The following is a 24,415-nucleotide window of genomic DNA, read 5'->3' as shown; positions in this document are numbered from 1 at the left end:
TGATGTCATCTACCTGCACTTGTGCAAAGTGTTTGATACTGTCCTGCATGACATCCTTATCTCTAAATTGGAGATACATCAATTTGATAGGTGGACCACTTGGTGGATAAAGAACTGGCTAGATGGGTGCACACAAGGAGTTGTGGTCAATGGCTCAATGTTCAGCTGGAGACCAGTAACAAGTGGTGTCCCTCAGGGATCGGTGTTGGGATCGGTCTTGTTCAACATCTTTGTCAGTGACATCGACAGTGGGATTGAGTGCACCCTCAGCAAGTTTGCTGATGACACCAAGCTGTGTGGTTCAGTTGATACGCTGCAGGGAAGGAATGCCATCCAGAGGGACCTTGACACGCTTGTGAGGTGGGCTGATGCCAACCTTATGAAGTTTAACCATGCCAAGTGCAAGGTCCTACACCTGGGTTGCAGCAATCCCAGGCACAGCTACAGCTTGGGCAGAGAAGAGATTCAGAGCAGCTCTGCAGAGAAGGACTTGGGGACGTTGGTTGATGAGAAACTGAACATGAGCAGGCAGTGTGCACTCGCAGCCCAGAAAGCCAACCATAACCTGCGCTGCATCAAAAAGAGTGTGACCAGGAGGTCAAAGGAGGTGATCCCCCCCCCTCTACTCTGCTCTCATGAGACCTCACTTGCAGTATTGTGTGCAATTCTGGTGTCCTCAACATAAAAAGGACATGGAAGTTTTGTAACAAGTCCAGAGGAGGGCCACGAGGATGATTAGGGAACTGGAGCACCTCCCATATGAAGACAGGCTGAGAAAGTTGGGGCTGTTCAGCCTGGAGAAGAGAAGGCTGCGTGGAGACCTCATAGCAGCCTTCCAGTATCTGAAGGGAAGCTATAACGATGCTGGGGAGGGACACTTCATTAGGGACTGTAGTGACAGGACAAGGGGTAACTGGTTCAAACTTAAACAGGGCAAGTTTAGATTGGATATAAGGAAGAACTTCTTTCCTGCTAGGGTGGTGAGGCACTGGAATGGGTTGCCCAAGGAAGTTGTGAATGCTCCATCCCTAGCGGTGTTCAAAGCCAGGTTGGACAGAGCCTTGGGTGACATGGTTTAGTGTGAGGTGTCCCTGCCCATGGCAGGGGGGTTGGAACTGGATGATCTTAAGGTCCTTTCCAACCCTAACTATTCTATGATTCTGTGACAAACATCATCACAGCAATAGCAGGCGTTAATGTTGACCACTGCAATATCTCTTTAGTGAGCTGCTGTAATACTGTGATGTCTACTCATACTCTACTAATAATATAATTTGTGTCATATGCCTATGCCAAGTGGTTCTTTTCAGAGCTGGAATATTTGAGCCTGTGCCACCAGAGTTGTGCAGACCGTATGGCAACAGCCGGCCAATGCAGCTAATCATGGTTTATTGCTACGGAAAAGGTGGCCTGCTCCACCCTGTCTTACTGGCCGTTTCCCTTGAGCAGGCTTGAAGGGTCATCAGAAGCACTGGGAAACTGATGTAGTTCCTAGCGACACATAAACTCAGGAAAAAAAGTCCCAAACATTGAAACAGGAATGGCTCCATGTAGAATTAAGCAGTTACATCAGCTTGTGAGGGCCAGGGCTGCCAGAAGAGAGGTCTGAGGAGAACAGCGCACCGCACGGGTGGGAGCTAGGAGGTGACGGGGGGGAGGGGAGGGGGGGGCGGGAAAAGGTCTTCCTCTGCCTCTTCTGTCCCGCCTGCCTGTACTCTGAGCACCAGGGCCAGCTGCGCACAGTGGATGTCACACCGACAAGGTGCGCTGCAGCCAGAAGCCATCTCACATACAGCCCCTAGCAGGGGGCCTCGGTGTCACTCCTGTCCCTGCAGCTGCCAAGGCACTTCCACTCTCCTTCAGTTCCTGCCTGCCCTCTCCAGCCACGAAGAGTATACTCTGGTCAAGACTTCATCCAGCCCCGAGCTTAACCTACCACTTCTCAGCACAGACACCCGGAGACGAACAGCAGGCCACGGCGTCCTGCTTCGCGGATAAACGTCTCCCGCCCCGAGTGGTGGTTCTGGAAGAGCTGTGTGGCACGGGAGAGCGGCGGGACAGACCCACTAACGCGGCCGAGCCTGGCGGGGCAGCCAGGCGAAGAGGAGCCGCGCTGGGAGTTGGCGGCCCTCACCGCGCCTGGGACGGGCGCCGAGACGCAGCGATACTGACATCACCGGGATGCCCGACTGAGGGACGGATGGAAACGACCGTTTCCACCCCGCAGCACGAAGGGGCAGCAACGTCACCGCCAGCCCGCTGCTCCTCGGCCCGCCGTGGCCCCCCGCGCCCCGCCGCGACTGCGCGGGCCCGCCAACAGCCGGGCAGCGCGCGTTCGTGCCGCCAGGGGGCGAGAAGCCCGGCAGTGGCCAGCACCTGCCGGCAGGTGTGAGTTAGAGCAGCGGGAAGGCGGCCGAGTTACGCTGCGTGCGGTGCTGCGCGTGCTGCGGCTCACACCACCTCTCCGCTGGCCTCAGCGGCATCGAGGAAGCCTTTGAAGAACAAAAGAATATAAGAATAAAAGAATATTGCGCTCTGTCATAAATAAGTAACCAATAAAACCGCGTCATGCCGGTAGGTAAAAGGCAATACACTTTTCAAATTTCTCATAAATCAAGCAAACAGATAGGTTTCTTAAATGAATACGCTGTACCTCAGGCAGACTGGTTTCTAAAGTGAATACGCTGTACCTCAGGCAAACTGCTTTCACTTTAAAATAAATAACTTTTAGACTGTGATTTGTTAAAGCAGCACACACTTGATCAAACTGGTCAGATCATTTGAAGGAAATTGCAGCTACTGGATGCTATTCATTTAACAGTAGAGAGCCAGCAGATACAATTTGTTTGCTGTTCAAAAAAAAAAAAAAAAAGCACCACCAAACAAAAACCCGATTAGAATGGCACACTGGAAGGATAATTTGCTCCGCTTGGGCATACTGGCAACCTCTAAATTAACTGTAAGTACTCACAAACAAGACTGAGATGTATTTGAGCACTGTGAAAACATCTTCCCAGTGCAGAATGGCAACTGAAAAACGCTTACAAGATATTCCATTGCTCGAGATGGAATGCTGACTGAAAATCCTGCAATGTAGCCATACACAGTCTGTTCTTTCACTGTCACAGAACTACTGAGTTCATCAGAAGCTGTTTGGAATCTGTCAGAACATCACAGAAAACTTAGCTCAAGCAGAAGAGGCAGAGGAGAGCGCTGATAAGTATCTTCAGGCATGTGGAAGGAAGAAATTAAAAACTGGGATAGATCAATGCGAAGAGTGATATGAAGACAATAAGAACAAACAGTGGTCCCCCGATCTTTGCTGGCTCTGAGCAAGAGCACCAGAGATGCAGGGTATCCAGTACCATAATCTGCTCTCTCTATCAGCCCCCCTTTCAATTTACTGTGCTGGTAAGCAACGTTAAAATGTCCCACAGGCAATGGGTTGCTCTGAGCCATGTGCTGGATACTACCTGGATAGAGGAATATGAGATTATTAATGCTACAGGAGAGGTTTACCAGGAAGTATCTGTCTAGGATTAGGTGACAGCATGGATAGTATTCATGGATAATAATTATCTGTATGAGCAATAATAGGGTCTGTCATTTACTGATAATTCTCACTAGGATAAAATATTTATGAAGACTCTTCCATTTTTTTTTGTTTCAAAATAAAAGCCAACCATTATGGAGTTGAGGGTTGGAAAGAAATTTCCTTGTAGGTTTGTTATGTAATTTTTTCATAATGGGGCTCTTCTGAGTTCCACCAAGTCACAAAGCAAATGGGTAAAGCAGTGTGTAATGGCTCTCTGCCGATGCCAGGTTCAGGACTAGATGGCTCATCCATTAAAAATCTGGAGATACTGGAAATTTAAAATCGAATTATGTCAATGGGAGTGGCACACATGGATTAAGTTTATGGTCCCTGGGGTGTCTTTTCTTATTAAAAACGCAAATTTAAATGACAGTTCTGCATTTCTGGAATACACTGTGTTTGTGACTTCTACACTGAGCATATCAAAGGGTTAAGAAGTTGAGTCACACCTCATCTACTGGGGAATGCTACAGCATTGTGTGAGGTATGCAGTCTTTAGTAGAAACACATGCCCTCAGTTTGGGTGTGCATTTTGATACAGTTCACCCAAAGGCTGCAAACTCACCGACCCATTTGGACCCTTTCTTCAGACATGATGCCTGAAGATGGTTTCTGCAAACTTGAAGTCCTGTACCAGGGTTCTGGGCACAACGTCCACTGAATGTCTCTTGTGACCTCTACCATGCACCCATCCTCACCCTTTTGAGCCCCAGCTTTGGAAGAAAATTGTGCTATGTTGAGGACTGATTTCATGAAGAAATACCCGCTTCCCTCCTTTTGTTACATTTTACATAAGATTTTCTAATTCGATCTTTAGAAATCTTCATTGGATTTAAAAATAATGTATTCATGTGGGAGCACAAGGTATACAAAAAAATACATAGGTATACCAACATACACGTGGAGAAAAAGAGATGTGATTCTTCATATAGAAGATGCTTCAAATGAAATATTTATTATTAATACCTAGACTTGTGCAATTTTAACCAAAACTCATGTATTAATTTACTGGAATAAAGAAACATAATTATAAAAAAGATTCAAAGTTGCACTAGCTGATTTTATACACTATTATACACTAATTAATATACTAATTAATAAAGTATAGACCTAAGTGGAAATCATGACTTTTTTTTTTTTCATGCTCTAAAAACTCTTTGAACGTGTTATTTTCCTATTTTATTCTCCATTTTAAATTTCCTCCTAGTCTTTATATATTTCACATTGTCAGTACACACGGAGAGTTTTAGCAAAGCGCTGGTGGATTTCGAAGCAGGTGGCAACAGGTGCTGGGAAGGACATAGCGTTCCACGCTGTTAGATGGAGAACAATATGCCCCTCTAGCTGCTAGAGACGCTAGTTCCAGTTTTCCAGCACATTCTGCAACATTCCCAGATACAAACGGTTTCATATGGAGGTGGGCAAAGGAAGGACAGGTGTGGGAATTCTGCGAGGCCTTTGTGAATCCGCAGAAACTGGAAGCTGCCTCCATCAATACATCCCGTCAGACTGCGTGCGCGCCATTTCGGGGGCTACGGGAGGCAAGTTATCTTTCCCGTATGCCATCCTAATCAGGTTTTGTTTGCTGTGTTTTTTTTCTGAACGACAAACACTGACAGCTCTTCTGGGACCTGGGCGAGAGGGACCAGGACAAGAGGCGGCCGCGATCAGGGTCGGCTGAACAGCGCCTGCAGCACAATCGGAGTACAACCGGCGCCACGCGGGTCGGTGCCTCTCGGGCAGCTTCTGACGCTTCCCGCCGCTCCTGCGGCCAGCGCCTTCGCTTCCCCGGCGTGCGGCAGCGCCCCTCGGGCAGGGCGTCGGGGATGCGGCATGAAACCGCGGAGAAGGGACTTCTTCCTCCTTGTCCCTTCTCTCCGTCCCTGCCTACCCAAGCCAAGTCGCTAGGACTGGCACGGAATAAAAACGCGTTCACGGCGCCTGAAACCGAGTGAGGAGAACGCGCACACGGGCGCTCGGGAAGTCGCTGCCCCGCAGCTCGAGCCGGACGCTGCAACCTTCCTCGCGGCCATTTAGTATGAGGAGCCAACGGGTCTCTACTTCCAGCCCCTCCTTCCAACCCCCCGCCGCCCTCCACCCGCGCTCCGCACCGGGAGGGTGAGGGCGGCTCTAGGCTGCTGGGAGGCCCAGCTCCCCTCCCGCTTCGCCTCCTCCCCCCCCCGCCAGCGTGCGGGGGCAGAGCGGGCGAGGCGGTGGGAGAGGCGGTCCGCCATGTTCCTGCCTCACCACGCCCGCTGAGCTGAACCCTTCAAAAGCCGGGAGCGCCGGGCCTGTGTCTGAGCGCTGCCTTCGTCCCGGGCGGGCCTCCGGGACTCTTCGTAGCTCCCGGCATTACTGGCAGGGAAGGAGCGAGCCACGGCAACTCTCTGGCAGCTCCCCAGCAGCAGCTCTCCCAGCCACAGGGCGAAGCGCCCGCCCCGCCGCCGCGCCGGGAAGGAGCGTCAGCTGTGAGGAAGCGCTTCCCAGCGGGCAGCGGCGGGCTCGCAAAGCCGGCGGGAGCTGTGCTCCCGCCCTGGGGCACGGGGAGCGGCAGGGAGATGCGTGTGCGGGTCAGGGGTGGGATCGACGGGCCATAGCGTTTGCACGGGGGTGGGGTGGTCTCGTCGGACGGCAGTGGGGGTGTCGGCTGCCAGGGAACGCGCAGGGAGAGCGGCGGCTGCAGGCGGCGGGGGAAGGGGAACCGGAGAGCGAGGGGTGGCGGTGACGGGCGGCTCGGCTCGGTATCGCTGCTGCCTCCGCGGTGCATGTTTCCATGTTTTGTGCATGATTTAGAGGAGAGGAGGAGTTGGCAGCGGCGGGTGTCAGCGGTAGGGAGCGGGGATCCGCGCCGCCAGCGGCCCTACCTCTTCGCCGCTGTGTAGTACCGAGGCAGCTGCCTACCGCTTACCCTGAGGCGCCGGGCGGGACTCCCGGGCAAAGAGCGCCTGTGCCCCCAGGGCCGGTGCGGCGGCGGGGTGCGTGTGTGAGAGCGTGCGTGCGATTTTAGGGGGGTGGGGGTTGTGTCTGAACCAGTTAGGAAGAATGACTCTGGAGTCCATCATGGCGTGCTGCCTGAGTGAGGAAGCCAAGGAAGCCCGGCGGATCAACGACGAGATCGAGCGACAGCTGCGTCGGGACAAGCGGGACGCCCGCCGGGAGCTGAAGCTGCTGCTGCTGGGTGAGTATGGGCTGCCGTCACCCGGATCAGCCCGGCCCGGCCGCCTCGGCTCGGCCAGGGCCGCCGCTGGCAGGCACGCCCCGGGTGTCGCTGGGGCTGCAGTCCCGGCATCGCCGCCGCCGCCCCGGGCTCCCTGCAGCCGGCACGTTCCGTGGCGGGGCCGGGGCTGCTGCGGGTCTGGCTGGGCAGCCCTGGGCGCTCGGCGCCTTCGCCGCGGGGAGCCGCAGGCCGTGTCCCCGCCGCGGCGGGGCGTGTGTGCCCGGCGGCAGGGCGAGCGGTTGCGGCCGGGGGACTTCGTGTGCGCTGGAAACGGCCTTCCAAAATGGAGTGGGGAGGGATGGCGGGTGAGTGGGGGAGAGAGGGGGGGCAAATCTTAGATGTTGTTGTTTGGAGGAGCGGTGGCAGGGATGCGGGTTAGCAAAGGGAGTCGTAGGGGAGTCGCTGTACAGATCGATGGTGGCGGGTTTAGTATATGCATTGTTCTGTGAACCCCGGGAAGGTTGTTGGGTCGCTGGTCCTATTTTTTTTATTGTGATTTTCATTTAATGAGGTAAACTGGGATAAGAGGCTTACGTTCAGATTGTAGAAAGAGTAGAGAACTGCAAAGCCCCAGATGCGCACACGAAGCCGAGGAGTGACCTGAAGTATGCCTGAGGGTGACAGGATCTTTAATACCTTCAGAATCCACCCACTGGTCAGGAAATAAAATCTATTGTATCATTTCTCTTTATTTAAAACACAGGTTGTTATTTTAGAGCTGCAAGTATGCCGAGGCAGTGTTTATTTAACAAAAATTTGGCTTATGTTAAAATAAGCCTTTTGAATTAAAATACGCCTATCTGCATCCACTTTGCTGTACTATGCCGTACAGCTGCCGTGGCAATACAGCTTCTGTTGGGGACTTGCAGGCCTTGAAATTTGCCTGCACCACTGTCTGGTGTGTGGATGAGTGGGGATGTTCCAAGTGGATGCGGGATGTTTATGCTGAAGATTTTTGTCTTGGGTTATGTATATGAAAGTCGTGATTTATAGGGAGGGGGAGTAAACTGCCTTTTCAGTGAGGTAAGGAGAGTTGAAAGGAAAAGTCAGAGTACATTTTGGTGCTTCCATATAAATATGCTGTTTCTTGCAGCTTGTCTTCTGTATATGGAGAAAGGTGTTGGGATCCTTAACTGGTGTAGGCAGCAAGTGATGGAGACAGTAATAACGTTCTCTCTCATTTTGGCTGGGTTTTCATTTGTGGAAGTGCATGTTGCGACTGTTTTGGGATTCACAAAGAAGATAAAATAGGAGATAGCTAGCTTGTCTTTGCTTCATTTTATGAATTTTTAAGTATAATCACCTAATGATACACATTTGCTTCAGGAGAGGTAGTTGGCATATTTGACTTGCTAACTTGGGTCCAAATTGTTTCTGTATTTTCCTGACTTTTTTTCCTTGCAGTAGTGCTAGAGGCTTCTCCCAATTTTTAAAAAATGCATGAAATTTACTGAATCAGATCAATATATATTAACCAGAGAGAGAATTTGGAGATCCCCTTATGCACTCAGTAATGCAGAGCTTTGCAAGGACCTCTTGCCTGTAATGTGAGGTGTAGTCATAGGTTGTGGTAGATTGGGGTCCAGCTGTAGCATGCAAGTGGCATGCAAATGGCATGTAGTGACTTGAGGGAGAACGGGAGAAACCAACCTGCAGAAAGTGTTGGGAAGAACTCTTGAGTGCCTGTATGAAAAGCTTTTGCATTCATTATCAGTTCAAACCAAGAGTTCTGACACGCTTGTGAGGGCATAAGAATAGTGTGCTAGAGACCAAGTGGGGTGAATGTTTGGGTGCTCATAATTAACTGTGTGTCTGTGCAGTGCAGAAACTGTTACTGTGCACACACTTTTGGTCCTTTGCTTTGTCAGACTCTGTCATTGATCTGAAAGTGTGTGTGCATGTGCAGCTGTTTGGATTAACACTTGATGATCTCATCTTGTAAAATGCAGTATAGTGGTGAGCTACTGTTGGAGTCATGGGATTGGGTAGAGATTCAAGTTTCAATTTATAAACAAATTTTGAGGAAAACTTTTTGTATTAGTGGGTTTATTTTAAGTATCTGTCAGCATTTTCATTTCTTTTCTTTTTTTTTTCAGTCACTCTCGCTGCTGCCCCAGCATAGGCAGTTGCTTGACAGTTAAGTTTGTCTTGTTTGTGTGGATCATTCACATGGTTATGAGACAGAACCATTTTAAAATATGCAAGTAGTCATTAGAAACAGTGAGGCTGGTAGCATGAAAATATCCTGAAATTGTTTGAAGTTGTTTTTTTTTTTCTTAATTTTTTAAATCGAATAGGCCTCTACTGTCCCATGTTTCCACCTCAAACTTAAATTACTGGTGTTACTTAATTTTACTGTATGTAAGTGTAGGTGAACGTGGTTTTAGTTTGTGGGTTTGTTTGTGGTTTTGTTGTTTTTTTTTCCTCCCTGAAGTGCCAACTTCTCACTCCCATTTTGTAAAAGTATTGTAGGACTTAAAAGCCTAAGTGGGTTAAAGGCTTTTGACTATGACACTGAGGCTCATAAAAAGAGTACTGGTACAGTTTAAGATGAGCTATGTTAATTGAACCATGTGTGTTCTTGTTGCAAGTACAGAGTAAAAGGTAATAACTCAAAGTTTTGAGGCACAAAGAAGCTTTTCTGTGCCAGATTGTTTTCTTATATTTGTTTAGAAATTAGATGTACACGCATACAAATGCACAAATGTAGAAAATACAAAAGAAACAAAGTGCATCAGGAGGTTTTTTTTCTTCCTTAACCTGTGGAAGATACAGTGCTTTCTTGCTAAGTGGGTTAGTTTTCTCCTGTAACTATGAGACACACACCCTGCTTGGTACACCCTAATTTTGTATTAATGTTGATTTTTACTTTTCATGGGATGAGATTGTTCAAAATATGAGGTCATTTATGGAAAACTTTTCTACTGCATGCAAAGATTATTTTTAAGTATTGAAGTAGACTTTCTCTATGATTAAACATTAAAATGCCACTTTTAGGTAGTTCTTGTACATCATTGCTTAATATTTTGGAACAGATTACAGCAGGACAAAGTATTTTTTTGTTTTAACTATTGTAATTCTACAAAGCTAGACTCCAGCAATATGCACTGAAGCATATTACATAGTAGTAGTTTGGCTAGCACAACTTGGCTGTAATGTTTTAAGGTGCTCTGAAACAAGTGCAGTCTTTCACTGAATTTGGTTTTAATCTCATGTGTTTGCTAAACTCTTATGGATTTCGTTATGGCTGAACAATTTGTAAAAACCCTATGATTGTTCTCCAGAGTTTACGGTTGTTAATATCCACCCATTGTTTGCTGTTAGCTGTAAAAACACTTGCATTGTTTTTAAACTGGGAAAAGAAAAAAAAAAGTGTTTTAATGATTTATATTGGTATATGCCAAACAAAATGTATAGTGTTCTGCATGCTTGCATGCATTTTAGGCATGTATGTACATATTTATTGTTAAGTAGCAAGAGCCATGTCCTCTAGTTCTTACCATATGTCGTTTTGCTTGTCGTTCATGGAAATTTTGTATGGTCTCAGGAAGCAGCGTTTAAGCCTGTATGAAAGATTGTAGCCATAAACCTTCAATCCTGGATACCCTCTGCTTTGAGGCTGTATGTGTTCGTATTACGCATCTTCTCAGTGGGAAATTCCTTGAGTATTTAAGAAGATAATCTGACAGTGTCATGCTGGCTGTGCCTGTGCATGTATATACCTTGGCCAAATGGAGTACTGGAGGTGTGTGACAGTATTTGCTGTTTTATGGTATATGTGCTACTGTGGTGTCATGTGCAAAACTTTTTTTTTTTAAGGGGTGGGTGTTTTTTATGTTTGAGATAGCAAATGTGTCAGTAAAGAGAGTTGCCCAAGTGTCCTTTTTTAACTCTCTGCATTACCAAAGGAAACAGGTGGAGGATAAGCCATTTGAATTAGCATGAATAGGAACCAGTCTTACATGGAAAGATGCCCTTGGACATAAGGGAGATGTCCAGCAAGCATGCAAGATTTGTATGTGTTTCTTACACCTGTATCAGTTGAACTGAAGATTTAGATACAAAACCTGGTGACTTAAGATTTTCTGTAGATAAGTTGAAAAGGAAGCGGGTCCTTTAAGCCAACAATGGAATACACTGGTTTTATGTAATGTTTTCTTCAGATGGAGAATCAAAAAAGGCTACCTTATTTTTCTGGTAACTTGTATCAGTCTTTCCTACTCAAACTGAATACTTCAGAATAATTTTAGGTAGTTAGGACAGTACGTAACTAAAATGAACAAATAGTTAACATACATCTTGATAGGTAAATACATCTTATTTAGAAGAAGCTGTTTCTAAGGAAATATAATTTTCTGGGTTAAGAGCACCTTGGTACATTCTCACACAGACATTTCTGTAAAACTCTCTTTTAAAATCATCATCTGGACATTGGTGTGATAACATATGAAGAACATCTATTTAAGAACATATTTAAGGGGTTATTAAAGGGATATTTTGTTTGCAGCCATTAAAAATGTGTTGTTGCTCTTTCAGCTTTACGTTTTTAAAAGTGGTGTGCACCCACAGAAAGTAACAGGAGCTAGCTGAGGGCCTGAATAATCAAGGAATTGTAACCAATTTAATTTTATTCATATGTCTAAGAGCCAGGTGACCTCAAATTTATATCTTACATTGATAAACAATATTGAGTTAGTGCAGGAAGGAAAAGTATATGCTGTGCAGAAGACTCCCTTGAGAATGGACATTTGAGTGAATCCTGAAAGTTAAGGAATAATTCTGCTTCTTTAGCTGCTTAAAATTATTTTTGTTGGTGTTCATAGGGGAGAGCATTTCCTTGGAAATAATATGATGACCTCTGCAAAATTAATCCCAGGAAGCTGTGAAACAGCATTAGAAGGTAGATGTGCGATTAATGGTAATTAGCTTTGTTGCAGTAATAGAATGCTGTAAACACACCAATGTGTTTCTTTGCACTACTGAATGATACAAGACTTGGGGAAAAAACCGTTCTTGCGGTTGAATGCTACTATGTATGCGCAGCTGTTAATAAAATTATGGCAGTTTTTCAGCATTCACCTTTTGTTTAATTACAAAACCTCTGTCAAGAAAGATTAGGAAAGCAGTAGAAAACCAAGGAGGAATTAGATTGTAGGAAGTATTAGGAAGCCATATATGCAGTGGTTTTTAGTATCAAAAAAGGAAACATGCAGCGGACTTTAGTTATTGTTACCTTTGTGTAAAGAAGTTAGGTGCATTAACACTGGAAGGCATGAGTTTAAGAGACAACCACAGGTTTAGAAATTGAAAGTTTTGAAAGTTACTGGGAGAGTTCCAGGAACAGCACAAATGTGGGTTTGGTTTTTTTTTTGGTTATTTTGTTTGCTTTTTTTTTTTAAATATTCTGGAAGCACGTTGTTCCCCAGATAACTAATATTGATACAGAGACTAAACTGAAGTGTGATTGCAGACAGATCTTTGTCCTTCGTAGATTTTCAAAGGACAAATGGCATGGAATAATCAAACTACTTAATTTGTACACTATGCTGTGTTTAATAGTACTGTAGTGTTTTATCCCAGAACCCTGTGTCAGGTGCAGTAGCCCACAGAAAAGTTTTATTTCCTTCTGCATTTGAGAAGGTGGTGTGGGTAGTCCACAAACAAAAAAAAAATAAGCCCCATGAAACAAGTTTCCTCCTTTGTCGGTCCGTGCAAGCAAAATCATCCAGCCAAAGCACTGGTATGAATGATATGGCTTAGATGAGCCCCATTGCGTCGGTGCAGCTAGACTTTCTCTGAAGAGGAGGTGGTGTTGCAGTATGTGCATAGTTTGAATAAAGCGAAATTGATGAAAGCGGAAACCCCTAGTGATTCAGTAAATTAAAGATAGAGGCTGTTATCACTGTAGCCTCGGCACAGCTGAGCTGTGTATCAACACTGCAGAGCTGTGTTATTTGTAAATTACATTGACCTGCTCTGTGTGTGGAAAAAGCATCTATTAAGAATGGGACTACATAGTTTTGTCTAGTGTCTGGGTCTGGTTTGATCTCAGAGCAAACAGGTGTATTAGATGTCTACCCAAGGTCCTCATAGATAATCTATGCCTTTTGTTTCGTGTCTGTGAGAATGCCATGTGGTCCTTCTCAAAACAGTTTGGGACTCAGCCCCAGCTATCAAAAGTCTGGTTTTGGTTTCCCTAAGGGAAGTTGTGGAAAGGGCAGTTAACATTTGAAATACGTTATATTCTACCAATTCCCAATCGTATCTTCTGTGAAGAGATCAGTGCAGCTAGGTCCTTAATTTTTTTGTGAAGTTAACATTTGAAAATACAGCTCTCGTCTTGGAAGTATCAAATGTGGGTAAGATTCTTTTTTCAGATGAGGTTGGCCACCTTCAAATTAAATCCAAGGCAAGAGATCAGGTTTACTTTACTGTTCCATAGGAATGTGGTATAAGTGTTTGAGATGGAAACCCAACCTGTTAGAGATTCATTCTGTAAGCAGGAATTGAGAGTTTAGAAATTACTGATTTAGTTATGATATACCCATGAAATCAACCAAAAGAAAATCCCCTCTTGGTATAGTTTCATAAGCTGAGTTCCATGTAATGAACATTTTGGGTATATTCTGAAATTCTCCATTAGAAAAAAATATTTTATATGTCACAGTATTTGCTCTTGTGGCACAGAATATGCATTAACTGACTAGTCTTGTGGTATGCTTGTCACTGTACCCGAGTTACATGCTCACTAGGTGCTAAGCATCCTGCTTCTTGGTCCTTGGCTTGGTTCATTGCTCCACCAGCTGCAAACTCAAAAGAAACAAGGTAATCTTTGGCAAGAATCTTTGTGTTGAGTGAGAGCATTCTGTAAGTTAAGGAAAGTTGCTTTATTCTCCTTGTTCTATAAATCCATTACAGGAGAGATTTTAACTCTGTAAATCTTCAATGTTAATTATTGTGCTCAGAGAATGCTGGGATAGAATGCAGAAAGCTCCAGAATACTGGGTGAACAGAGTGAGCCAGAAAGTCAAACAGAAGGTGTCTGTAGCAGCAATTGCTAACTTAGAAGGCCAGAAAAACTCAAGTTAGAAAAGATGCCATTATTCATTGTGCTTTTAGGAACTGATGACGCTTAGAAAGCTGAGGATCAAGTATGGAACATTTATTTTACTCTGATTCTGGAATTACTAAACACTGTATGTGCCACTTTGTTTCATACACCAGAGCAGTAAAAGCAATGGATATTAAATGCTGAAAGCTGAAGGCATAGTTCATATATCTTCAGGATCTTATATAGCCGTCCAAGTACTTCAGTAATTTGATGTTTGCCCTTTTGGAGTGTGTCACTTAGATGCTGTTGAAATCAACATTTATGTTGATAGTGAAAACCTTTCAAAGGTTGTTTGCAAAACGGAACAACTGGAAAAAAACAAAAACTGCCAAACCCTAAACAAACAAAAACCAACATAAAATAAAAAAATAAAAAAAGAACAACACAAACTAAGCCCAAAAAACCTGAGAAAATCAAACCCACCCAAAAATAAAACCAAAAGCCAAACAAAATAATACTCCCTTGTTACAAGTGTAGTTTGCTTGAACTCAGTTGATCTTTTAGGAGAGAAAATGATGATTCTTACAGTACTCTACTTCCTTTTTGTTTGTTTGTTTATTTGTAAAAAGAGGTAATAATAGCCTGGAAACTGAGACACTGTGCTGGGGGGAAGAAGGCCCAAAGAGTAAAATACATGATCTTAACACATATATTTTAATAGCTCTGGTTAAATTCTCTTCTGGTCCTTTTCATTCCAAGTTTGTGTTGATGGTACCTGACTTAGAAGTACTCTTAAAAAGGCTGTCAATCTTCATACCAATTTAATCTGTCTTGTCCTGAGGCTGCCAGTTTTTCCTAGGAGTGGTTATGATGTGTGCATCTGGTCATCATTAGCAATGATGAGATAGGTAGCTTATCTTAGTGCAAGCCACTAGGCAAGTGTCTGACTTTTGAACGCTACTGATGTGGCTCATTATTGAGAGAGATTTAGAGATCAGTGTCCCTTTATCTTATTACTGTTCCTCTAATCCATCAGATATCCTTTTAAGTGAATTTCTGTGGGGGGGGTTCATCTGATAGGTTGCAGGTATTGCATGTCATGCCAAAAGGATTTAGTGTAAATCCCCCATGAGAAAGACTTCTCATGTCTGAAGCTTTTTTTAACCACTCAAGATAGAGAAACATCTTTGGCAATGCTAAAGCTCCAGCCAAAATCACGCTATCACTTAACCTTAATCTTAAGAACATGGAACAGATCCTCTTGGATCACAAAGGCCAAGTTGTGCCTGACTAATCTAGTGGCCTTCCATAATAGAGTAACTCATCAATGGACAAAGAAAGAGCTACAGTGTTATCTAGGCCTTCTGTAAGGCCTTTGATACTGTCCCCGACAATATTCTTAATGCTAAATTGGTGACATGGGTTTGATAGATGGACTGGTAGAGGATAAGGAATTGGCTTGATAGCTGCATGCAAAGAATTAGTCAATGGCTCAGTGTGCAAGTGGAGACAGTAATGAGTGTTGTCCCTCAAAGGATTTCCAGATGACAACAAACTGAGGGGTGCAGCTGGTATGCTGGAGGGGAGGGGATGCCCTCAACAGGGACCTTGACAGGCTTGAGAGGTGTGCCCGTGTAAACCTAATGGAAGTCCAGCAAAGCCAAGCGCAAGGTCCTGGGCTCCTTGACCTTCAGTTCTGGCAATCTCTGATATCAGTACATACTTGTATTTGAGTAAATTGACTACTTGATAAATTAACTATTAGCATCAGTAATATTCTACTTCTAAAGATGGCTTGGCTTATAGTCATTTAAGCTTGGCTTTTAGTACTATCCGTGATCATAGGAATCTAGAAACATTCTGTGTCCAGGGTAACTTTTGTTCTGTTGCTGTTTACTTAATTCCATTCATTCTTGCATCTTATCTGCAAGACATGATAATAATGAATTCTGATTCACTGTGGTTTTGTTCTGTGTTTGGCTGTCCAACAGAGTAATATGCTACTATTAATTGTTAAATCTAGTTAGGGTTAAGAACTAGACTTAAGATAATCTCTGAAGATTTTAGTCCTTGAACCAAAACCAGGTAAACAGTTTGAACAGAATTTGCTAATAGCTTAATTGTGGCTGTACTCCCAATGACAAATGCAAACCTCTGACATAAAACAGTTAATAAGGACACCTTTAAGTGTTTCACTTCGAGAAATTTCTGGCACAAGCGTTCTCTCGGTAATGGCATTATTGTGCCAGTAATTTTTTATTATTTTTTTTGAATTACAACCATGTCAGTTGTACTAGTTCAGTTTTCATTTGGTTATTTTCAGAAAATACTTTGTCTGAATTTTTTTACAGACTTTTTTTTGGCCTGCAATTTCATTTGCAAAGTGAGGAGCATAATAACTTAAATTTTTTACATAGCTTTTTTTTTTTTTTGGTCTGTGGAGTTTTCCCATTAAATAACATACAACCAATAAAACAGGAGGAGGTACATAACTTTTGTTGTTTCAGAAGGCAAAATATGGTAGTTTTCATTGCTAATTATGCAAAGTTACTGTGTATATGACTTGTCAACCCATTAGTGCACATTCTTATGTTAGAATAGCTTAAAAAAAAGAGGAAAAAAAAACCAACCCAAAATACCAACCAACCAAAACCAAACCCCACTATTACCATACTTTGTAATGCCTTTGCTTTGTTTTAGTTAATCATATCTGTAAGGAGTGACGATACATTCTGGAATAATCCATCTGTGAGGAAGAGGGTCATCACCTTAAGTGCATGTGTGTTTCAATTGTTTACATGTTGTCCCTGCCCATGGCAGGGGGGGATGGAACTAGATGATCTTAAGGTCCTTTCCAACCCTAACTATCCTATGATTCTATGTGTTTACATGATACCAAAGTACTATCTGCATAGTGACACACAGCTCTCTTATACCTTCTGGTTTCTTTGCAAGAAAGCCAAAACGCTGGAAAGTGGTCAGAACAGAGACATAAGCAAGACAAATGTTCATTTGTTGATTTTTGTATATCTGTTTTCTTAAAAAACAGTATTTCAGCCTACTAATCTAGATTGTAGTTTGGGTATAGCAACATTAGTTGTGTATATCACTTCTCAGTAGCTCTCAGGCTTGCTCCTGTGGTGTTGGGTTTTGTGTGTGTGGTTGGTTTGTTGTTTTGTTTGGTCTCTTTTTTTTTTGGGGGGGGGGGAGGGGTGAGGTGTGGGTTCTTTTGAACAAGCGTATACACGGCTATCCCACAAAATGCCAACAACCTGTCTGATAAACTGTTAACTTATTGTGGGATTTATTTTCTGACATAGATGATTAAGAAACAAGGGACAAAAAGAAAACATTTTAATGTCCTCTGTTTGTGGCACAGTCAGGATGGTTTGTAGTTCAATCCTAACCCTGTAACTGTAGGGTGGATTTTGTAGAATTTTAATCATTCCTGTAGCTGTCTTTTGACTCCTTTCCAACTCTTCCAACATCATTAGTGAAGTACAAATGATCAGAATTGAACAGTGGGTTGTATATACTTTTTTATTACAAATACAGGGGTAAAATTTCTCTTCTGATAGTTGGGATACCACTTTTGAGGTGTGTTCATGGAGTACGACAGCCTTCTGAGCCACAACATTAAGCTACTCATGTTTAGATGATTACCTGCTGTAACTCAAATGATCTGTCAATTGCTTTGCAGGGTGGGTTCATTCATTGTTTGGCAAGCTTATATTTAACAATGTTCAGATGCACAGTCTTTGCCTGTTTGTTTTACAGGTTTATTCTGATTACTTTCAGCATTATATCATCTTTGTAATCTGCTAGTTCAAAGCTTTTTGCTCACCTACAAGTAGCGTTAGTAATAATTTTATATTTTTATTCCATCTTGTGGGTGAAGATACTTAAGTTTCTTATCCGAGTTGGAATCTGGTTTGGAGTATAGCTGTCTGAGAACTTCTGCCTTTGTGATTTAATAGTTACTGTTTATACAACTGTTGCTTAGTGCATGCTATCTTGGTTTGTTGTACGAGTTGCTTAGCAGATGCCTAGCTCCTCAAAACCACTGACTTTGTACAGCAAACCATCTGAAATGTTGTAACTGCATAGCTGTTGGTATGCATTCTTTCCCTCAACTTTCTCATCCTTTGGAGGTTTTTTGGGTAGTAATTCAAGAGTTACAAGGCAGGAGGACTTCCTAGCCAGTCCTTCTAAAGCTCTTTGATAAGGGCTGTCTGGACCTGCTGAGTGACAATATTCTAATTTTAGTAAATCTTCTGTAATGTTTATCTGTGGTAGGTGCTACAGTAGAAACTCTTTAATTGTCATTGCAAATACGGTCTCTATTTCACTAAAACCAAACCAGAAATATTTGCAAATTATGTATGTTTTTTTCTGTGTTAATAAATGCTTATGTTCTCCAGTAGCAGTTTGGTGAGCAGTGTAGGTTTTATGTGGAGCCCTACAGTTCTTTATCTGACTTTCTTTTAACAACTTGTGAAGTTTCACAAATTTTTGGCTTACCTATTCCAATTTTCTCCTTTTATATCCCCTCTTATCCAGGCTGCTTTTACTAGTTTTTACTTTTCTTTGTTTTGTAGAATTGAGGCTGTCCAGGCTGTTCCATAAAATCTGCTGAAATGACTCCGAGTTGTCCCTATTTTAAATCTAAATCCAGAATTACACTTGTAATTCTGTCATCTTTTGCCAAGTAGCTCTCACAAAACACAGCATACCTGTAACGTACCTCTACTACTAATGTTGGGACTTCTTTTGTTTACACATAGCCAGTGGTACAGAGTTGTAATCACATGCTTTTGCAGTTACTTTTGACTGTAGTTGTGCCACATGTTCTTAAGTGTTTGTGTGGTGCTTTTCTGATTTAGAAATTAGTTTGTAAACTTGCAGAAATACAAAGGTAATTTGCTTCAGACCTTTAGCATCAGTTACGCGGCCCTGGGATACTATAACTCCTTACCTTTTCATTAAAGAGTTTAAAGAGCCCCACTCAGTTGTCTGTCACATTAGCTGTGATATCTGACACAGCACCAGCTTTTGTGTCAATTTTTCTGCTAGAATTTAAACCAAAAATGTTAAAGATCACTAGCTGCAGGTCAGTTCTGAAGAATACAAAAAAGCTAATCACTGCAATTCCACTCGTGTAAGTCTTTGCTTCAGTTATAATTCCTTCAAATCTTCACCTGTATATATTAGCAATTTTTTCAGTTTATGCATCTAGAACATTTCTATAGTTGAATTTCTCCATTTATTTTGGTTATTAATTTGATCCTGATCTTATTTTGACTTTATTTATTCATTCTGACACCTTCACCTCCTCCATTCTTCAATTTCAGTAGTGCAACGATAACCTGACCTCTCTGACCAGCCTGCCTTCCTGAATGTTTTTCCTCCCTAACACCGAAAAGTGTCCAAACTCTGCAACTCCCGTCTTCCACAGAAATCCAGTGACTAGTCCCCAGAACAAAAACCCTGTCATGTTCTTTTTCTTCTGGTATGGAACAGAAATTTTTGTTCAAACTAGGTGTCAGGCTAGTAAGTGTTGGATGTTTAGGTATTTATAATTTGAGACATTCAGACAAGTTTGTCTCTTGGAGTATACATTAGGCACTTGCAGAATTTTACTCTCGTTATTTCTGTTAAAGGCAGTTAAGCGAGTCTCTTGATCTGTTTGCAGGGATTTGCTTGCGTCCGAATAGAGCTCACGCTAATGGAACAGCTATCCCAGGTGTCTGTGCCTGTGCCTCAGGGTACCTACTGCAGGCTGCTTCTGTGTAGTGCATGCACAGTGGTCATGGCTCATCCACTTGATGAGCCCTTTATGGATATATGCCAGTGGTTTTGTGTAAGGGTCAGTACTTGGTAAATGCTGGCAGCAGCTGCTTAGCACTTCTGTGAAATACAAAACCAGCTTCAGGTTGCACATTGAGAAACATGGCCTTCAGAGGCCTGGTGCAGGGGAGTTCTGCATCTTCTACAGGGGATGGGATCTGTCCGTGGAAGCCACATGCTCCTTGTTATCAAGGAAGAAGTGGATGTGCCAGGACCTAACTGCAGTTGGAAGTCTGGCATGCCTATAGGATCCCTTCTTCCGCTTACCACTCATCTAGCTTTCAGACTTCTGTGGACAGACTTAATCTTACCAGGATGAGGATTTGAGGCCCATGGGGCTACTACTTACTTGTAGGACTGCTTTGACTTGCATAACTGTGGAGACCAGCAGGTTTTTGCATAATTTTCAGACATGCACTGACACAGCTAAAGCATGGTTGGGACTTGACTCTGCGCTAACACAGGTGCAGCCTGAGCTCCTGTATGCCCTGGCAAGACAGTTTCTCTATGTAGTAGAGTGCTTAGGCCTCTTCTTGCACTACCTGGGGAGCAGTGGGTTTGAAGCTAGGCTTCCCAGTACAAGAGAGGGAGGCATCAGCAAAAGGTGCCTAAGGTGATGAAAGAATTTGAACATCTCTCCTGTTAGTAAAGGCCAAGAGAGCTGGAACTGTTCAGCATTGAGAAGGGAAGGTTTGGGGAGGGATCTTGCCAGTTTACATAAATCTCTGAAGGTAGGGTACAAAGAGAACAGAGCCACGCTCTCTTTTATTGGTGCCCAGTGGCAGGGCAAGGAGGCAATAGGAGCAAACTGAATCACTGGAGGTATCTCCTGAACCTCAGGATGTACTTGTATTGTGAGGGTGACTGAGCACTGGCACAGGTTGCTTGGGGGGCTGTGGAGTCTCCCTCCTTAGAGATACTAAAGAAGCATCTAAATGAGGTCCTGAGCAGCTTGTTGTAGGTGGCCTTGCTTGAGCAGGGGGTTATGTGAGATGACTTCCAGAGGTCCCTTCCAACTTTAGCTGTTCTGTGAAATACAATATTAGTGCTGCAGCATAATCTTGCAGATATAGGTCAGCTGTGTCACCAGTTTGCTCAACCCTTTAATTAGTATTTGTATGAGAATCCCATGGGATTGTGTTTCACTATGCTACCATTCACTTATCAGTTGCTTATGGGTGTACAGTTGTTTTGTGGACACTGCTGCACCACTGTGACCTGGTACCTGAGGGAAAACCAGTGGAAACCTTAGTTCTGCAGTTCAGAGGTGTTCCAATAGCAGACAGTATGCAGCATGCTTCTCTGAGAGTAGCCGTCTTTGCTGGTTAAGTCTGATAGGGAGCACGGCAGCGTAGCTTGTACCCTTGGGTCATAGGTTGTGTTAGGTAGAATGTAAGCCCAGACCAGTACCAAAACATCCCGATAAGTGACATTTGGGTGTGGTCACAGACTCAGTTGTTTTGCCCAGTGCTCCAAGATGCCCTGTCTAGTGCCAGCAAATTCCTTTTACACAAGACAAATTATTTACAGACTTTTAAAAAAGTAACAAGAAAAATACTCTCTTCTCCTCCCCTCCCCTCTCAACATTCATCACCAACGGAAGTGTGCTGCAAAATCAGGGTTATTTGCAAGAAATGGGGGCTAATTCTCACTATGCATATCCATGAAAGAAAGATGGCTTTCTGCCAGTTACTGTGCACTGAATATGTCTGTTCTAAAACACATACAGGTGATATTTTAAAACAGCCAGTCTGTCCAGTTGAGGTTGCTCTGAGGTCAGGTGAAAAGGCTGGGAAGAGAGGAAGAAGTGCTTAGTCTGCTGGTCTGTAGTCCTGCTGAGCTCAGGCCAAGTGCTGGAGTGGCAGAGCAGGCAGCTCTTGCCTTGGCTCCTGGGAGAGGCCAGAGCTGACAGGAGTTCGGTGTAAACAGTTGCCTGCTAGAAGGGCTGGTGGCTTCTATTAGAGGACTTGTGGGGATGGTATGGAGGGGGACAGGCTCAGGTGCAGACAGGGCACCCCTTTCCAAAGCAGCCAGTAGTCCTGCTTGCACTGCTTTGTTGCTTTCTATAGGAACCCCTCTCCTAGCTCATGTTTGAGGGTAAGCTTGTAGCACTGGTATGGTGCCCCTTGCATCCAGTCTCCCACCTCCAGTACCCAAAAGCATCTGCTGCCTCCATGTCCACTGATGACTGCCTGGGAAAGTGAAGTGTGAGGCTGTGATGCACACCTTAGGTCTGTCTGCATTTGCTCTGCAGCAGGGAAGAATGGAGGTGTTGATGTGGTCTTGTGGCAAATCATGTCATGAAGATCAATTTGAGAGAGATGGAACATTTGTCAGGCTGCCCTGGAATGGCAGCCATGGCCCATCAGTAGATCTCTTAATGTAAAACTGCTGCTCAGTGCTCGTATTTTAACTAGGCAGTGAAATCTGTGAGGAGGGCTGCACCTCACCAAGTGAGAGCCATCAGGTGGTTATGCTTTGCTTTTTGCTGTTTTCCAAAACTGGACTTTTTTTGTTTGGGTTTTCTTCTTTTTTTTTTTTGTTTTTTTACCTTTTTATATAACCCTATGTGATTCTTGTGGTTGGTGGTTTGTTTTTTGTGTTGGTTTTTTTTTTGGTGGGTTTTTTGTTTGTTTGGTGGTTTTTTTTATGGCTTGGGTTTTTTAAGTAGTCTTCTGAGTCCTCAACCTGTAGAATTTCTTCGCATCTTGACTGAAAAAGCAAATGATGACATTGTTTTCCAGGCTGTCTTTAGATGGTTCCTCTAACTGGTCTTTCATTATTACCCCTCCTGCAGAAAAGGCGTATTAACAAAACAGACCCGCAAAGCCAGCAAACCCCCTTCCATGTTATGGAATAGAAGCAGAGAAAATCTTGGAGCTTTTGGTGTATGCTCTTCCTTGTGAGGAAGTATTGTGAGCTTGTTAATTTTCTGGTGTATCTTGCTCTATTATGAAGTACCTTGGAATATCTCAGGTTTCCTTCATTGAGAAGGTTGTAATGAGGACATTTGAATTTAATTTTTATATTTAGGTTTGCAGTTGTAAATGAAGGTTTCTGCCTTCTTGCCAAAAGGGATACTTCTGATTCAGTTGCCTTACAGGGGAAGTTTAGATTGGATATAAGGAAGAAGTTCTTTACTGTTAAGGGTGGTGAGCCCCTGGAATGGGTTGCCCAGGGAAGCTGTGAATGCTTCATCTTGGTGGTGTTCAAGGCCAGGTTGGACAGAGGCTTGGGTAACATGGTTTAGTGGGAGATGTCCCTGCTCGTGGCAGGGGCTTGGAACTTGGTGATCTTAAGGTCTTTTCCAACCCTAACTCTTTTATGATTCTACTAATGAACCACTTTTCACAGAGCGGGAAGATTATCCTCTCCCCAAGTCTTTTTGAAGCAGAAGACCTCCTTGATCAATTGATAATGAAAATTCTGAAGTTCACTGCTTTCATAGTAATCTTTTTTTGAATTTCAGGGAGCCTGTTGAGTCCACCAGCAAGCAAGGTAGATTGTGTTTGTGATAATGCCTGTTACTGTAATTCTGTGTGATGGCATAAATGTCACCTGGGAATACTTCCTCTTTTTCTTAAGCTAATGGTATCTCTAACAATAAATATTGTGAGATGCTTTCTCAGCCCAGTAATCGCACTGTAATTACAGTTCTATGTGTTACATTTTGGAAAAATGTTGGAAATTATACCAGGCTTTATTCTTGCATCAATTAGTGAATCCACACTTACCATCATTTCTCAAACAAAATAAATCATGGTTTAGGCTGATGTAGATTTTTTGGGTTGTGGGGTGTTTTTTGTTTTGTTTGCTTTTTAGTGCTTCTCATGCTGCAAATTACCAGAGTATGACTGCATCTTGCCCACTTTGCGATTTTTGTTATCTATTTTGAATAATCATTACAGTTTGGATCTTGCTGCATGTTTCTGTTTCTAAATAATGAGTTTACCTTCAGCTAAGGACTTACCTTCACACAATTTTCTATTTGGAAGTGTCATACTGAAACGATTTTTCAAGTAGGGGAAGGAGAAAGGCAGGAGATGTTACTCTTGCAATGATGCTTTCACCTTCTAGCAAGTCACCTAGTTTATAGACTGAGGCAGAGAAGAGTCTGAGGTACCAAAGCTACCAAAGATGCAGATTTTAGTTTACATTGGGCTGGAAATGCTTGCCTAGGAGTAGTAAGATTTTCTGTGTTTTATCCAATTACTTCACTAAATCTCTGAACTAAGCTTCACTTCTAAATATCTTGGAAACATGTTCTTAAAATTCCATAAAAAATGACTATTTATAGAAGTTCCTTTTCATTCTTTTCTGTTACATCCTGTCAGGTACTGATGGTTTTGGTGGCATCAGTAATTCATTTGTTCTGAAAAACCTTACTGTGAGATGTATTTGAGTGTACTGTTGTATTTGGTCTAAACTGTGCAATCATACAAGTATTTGGAAGTTATTTTGACTTGTATTTTTGAATGTGTGTTTGAAAGATCATGTCACTTTTTCCTCTGTTTGAAGACACTGAAATTCAGTAATTTATTTGCAGTTCATCTAGCTTCTTCAGTTACTGGCTTCTCAGCAGGCTTGCACACCTGACTGCATGCATTCGTCCTCATCATGCCTCACTGTGTAGATGAAGAACCTGTTCTGCGAGATTGCAGGATTTCTAGGGAGAACTGAGTTCTCCTCCCATACTTCAGTGCCT

At 43.4% G+C, this 24,415-nt stretch overlaps 1 protein-coding gene across 1 annotated transcript in view; it reads left to right on the top strand.

Annotated features, from left to right (window-relative positions):
* The first annotated feature begins 6,489 nt into the window (after window positions 1-6,489).
* LOC133270765 (guanine nucleotide-binding protein G(q) subunit alpha) overlaps window positions 6,490-24,415 on the top strand; it is a 119,359-nt gene continuing 101,433 nt past the window's right edge. The window contains exon 1 of the mRNA XM_061456248.1: window positions 6,490-6,773. Coding sequence (XP_061312232.1) covers window positions 6,638-6,773 — 136 coding nt within the window. The 5' untranslated portion in view covers window positions 6,490-6,637. The remainder of the gene's footprint in view (window positions 6,774-24,415) is intronic.

This window comes from Pezoporus flaviventris, unplaced genomic scaffold (genome assembly GCF_033815535.1).
Source record: "Pezoporus flaviventris isolate CSIRO_AGI_PZ_B2104156 unplaced genomic scaffold, CSIRO_AGI_Pfla_v1 ptg000022l, whole genome shotgun sequence".
NCBI classification, from domain to species: Eukaryota; Metazoa; Chordata; class Aves; order Psittaciformes; family Psittacidae; genus Pezoporus; species Pezoporus flaviventris.
This window is presented reverse-complemented; position numbering and strand designations above follow the sequence as displayed.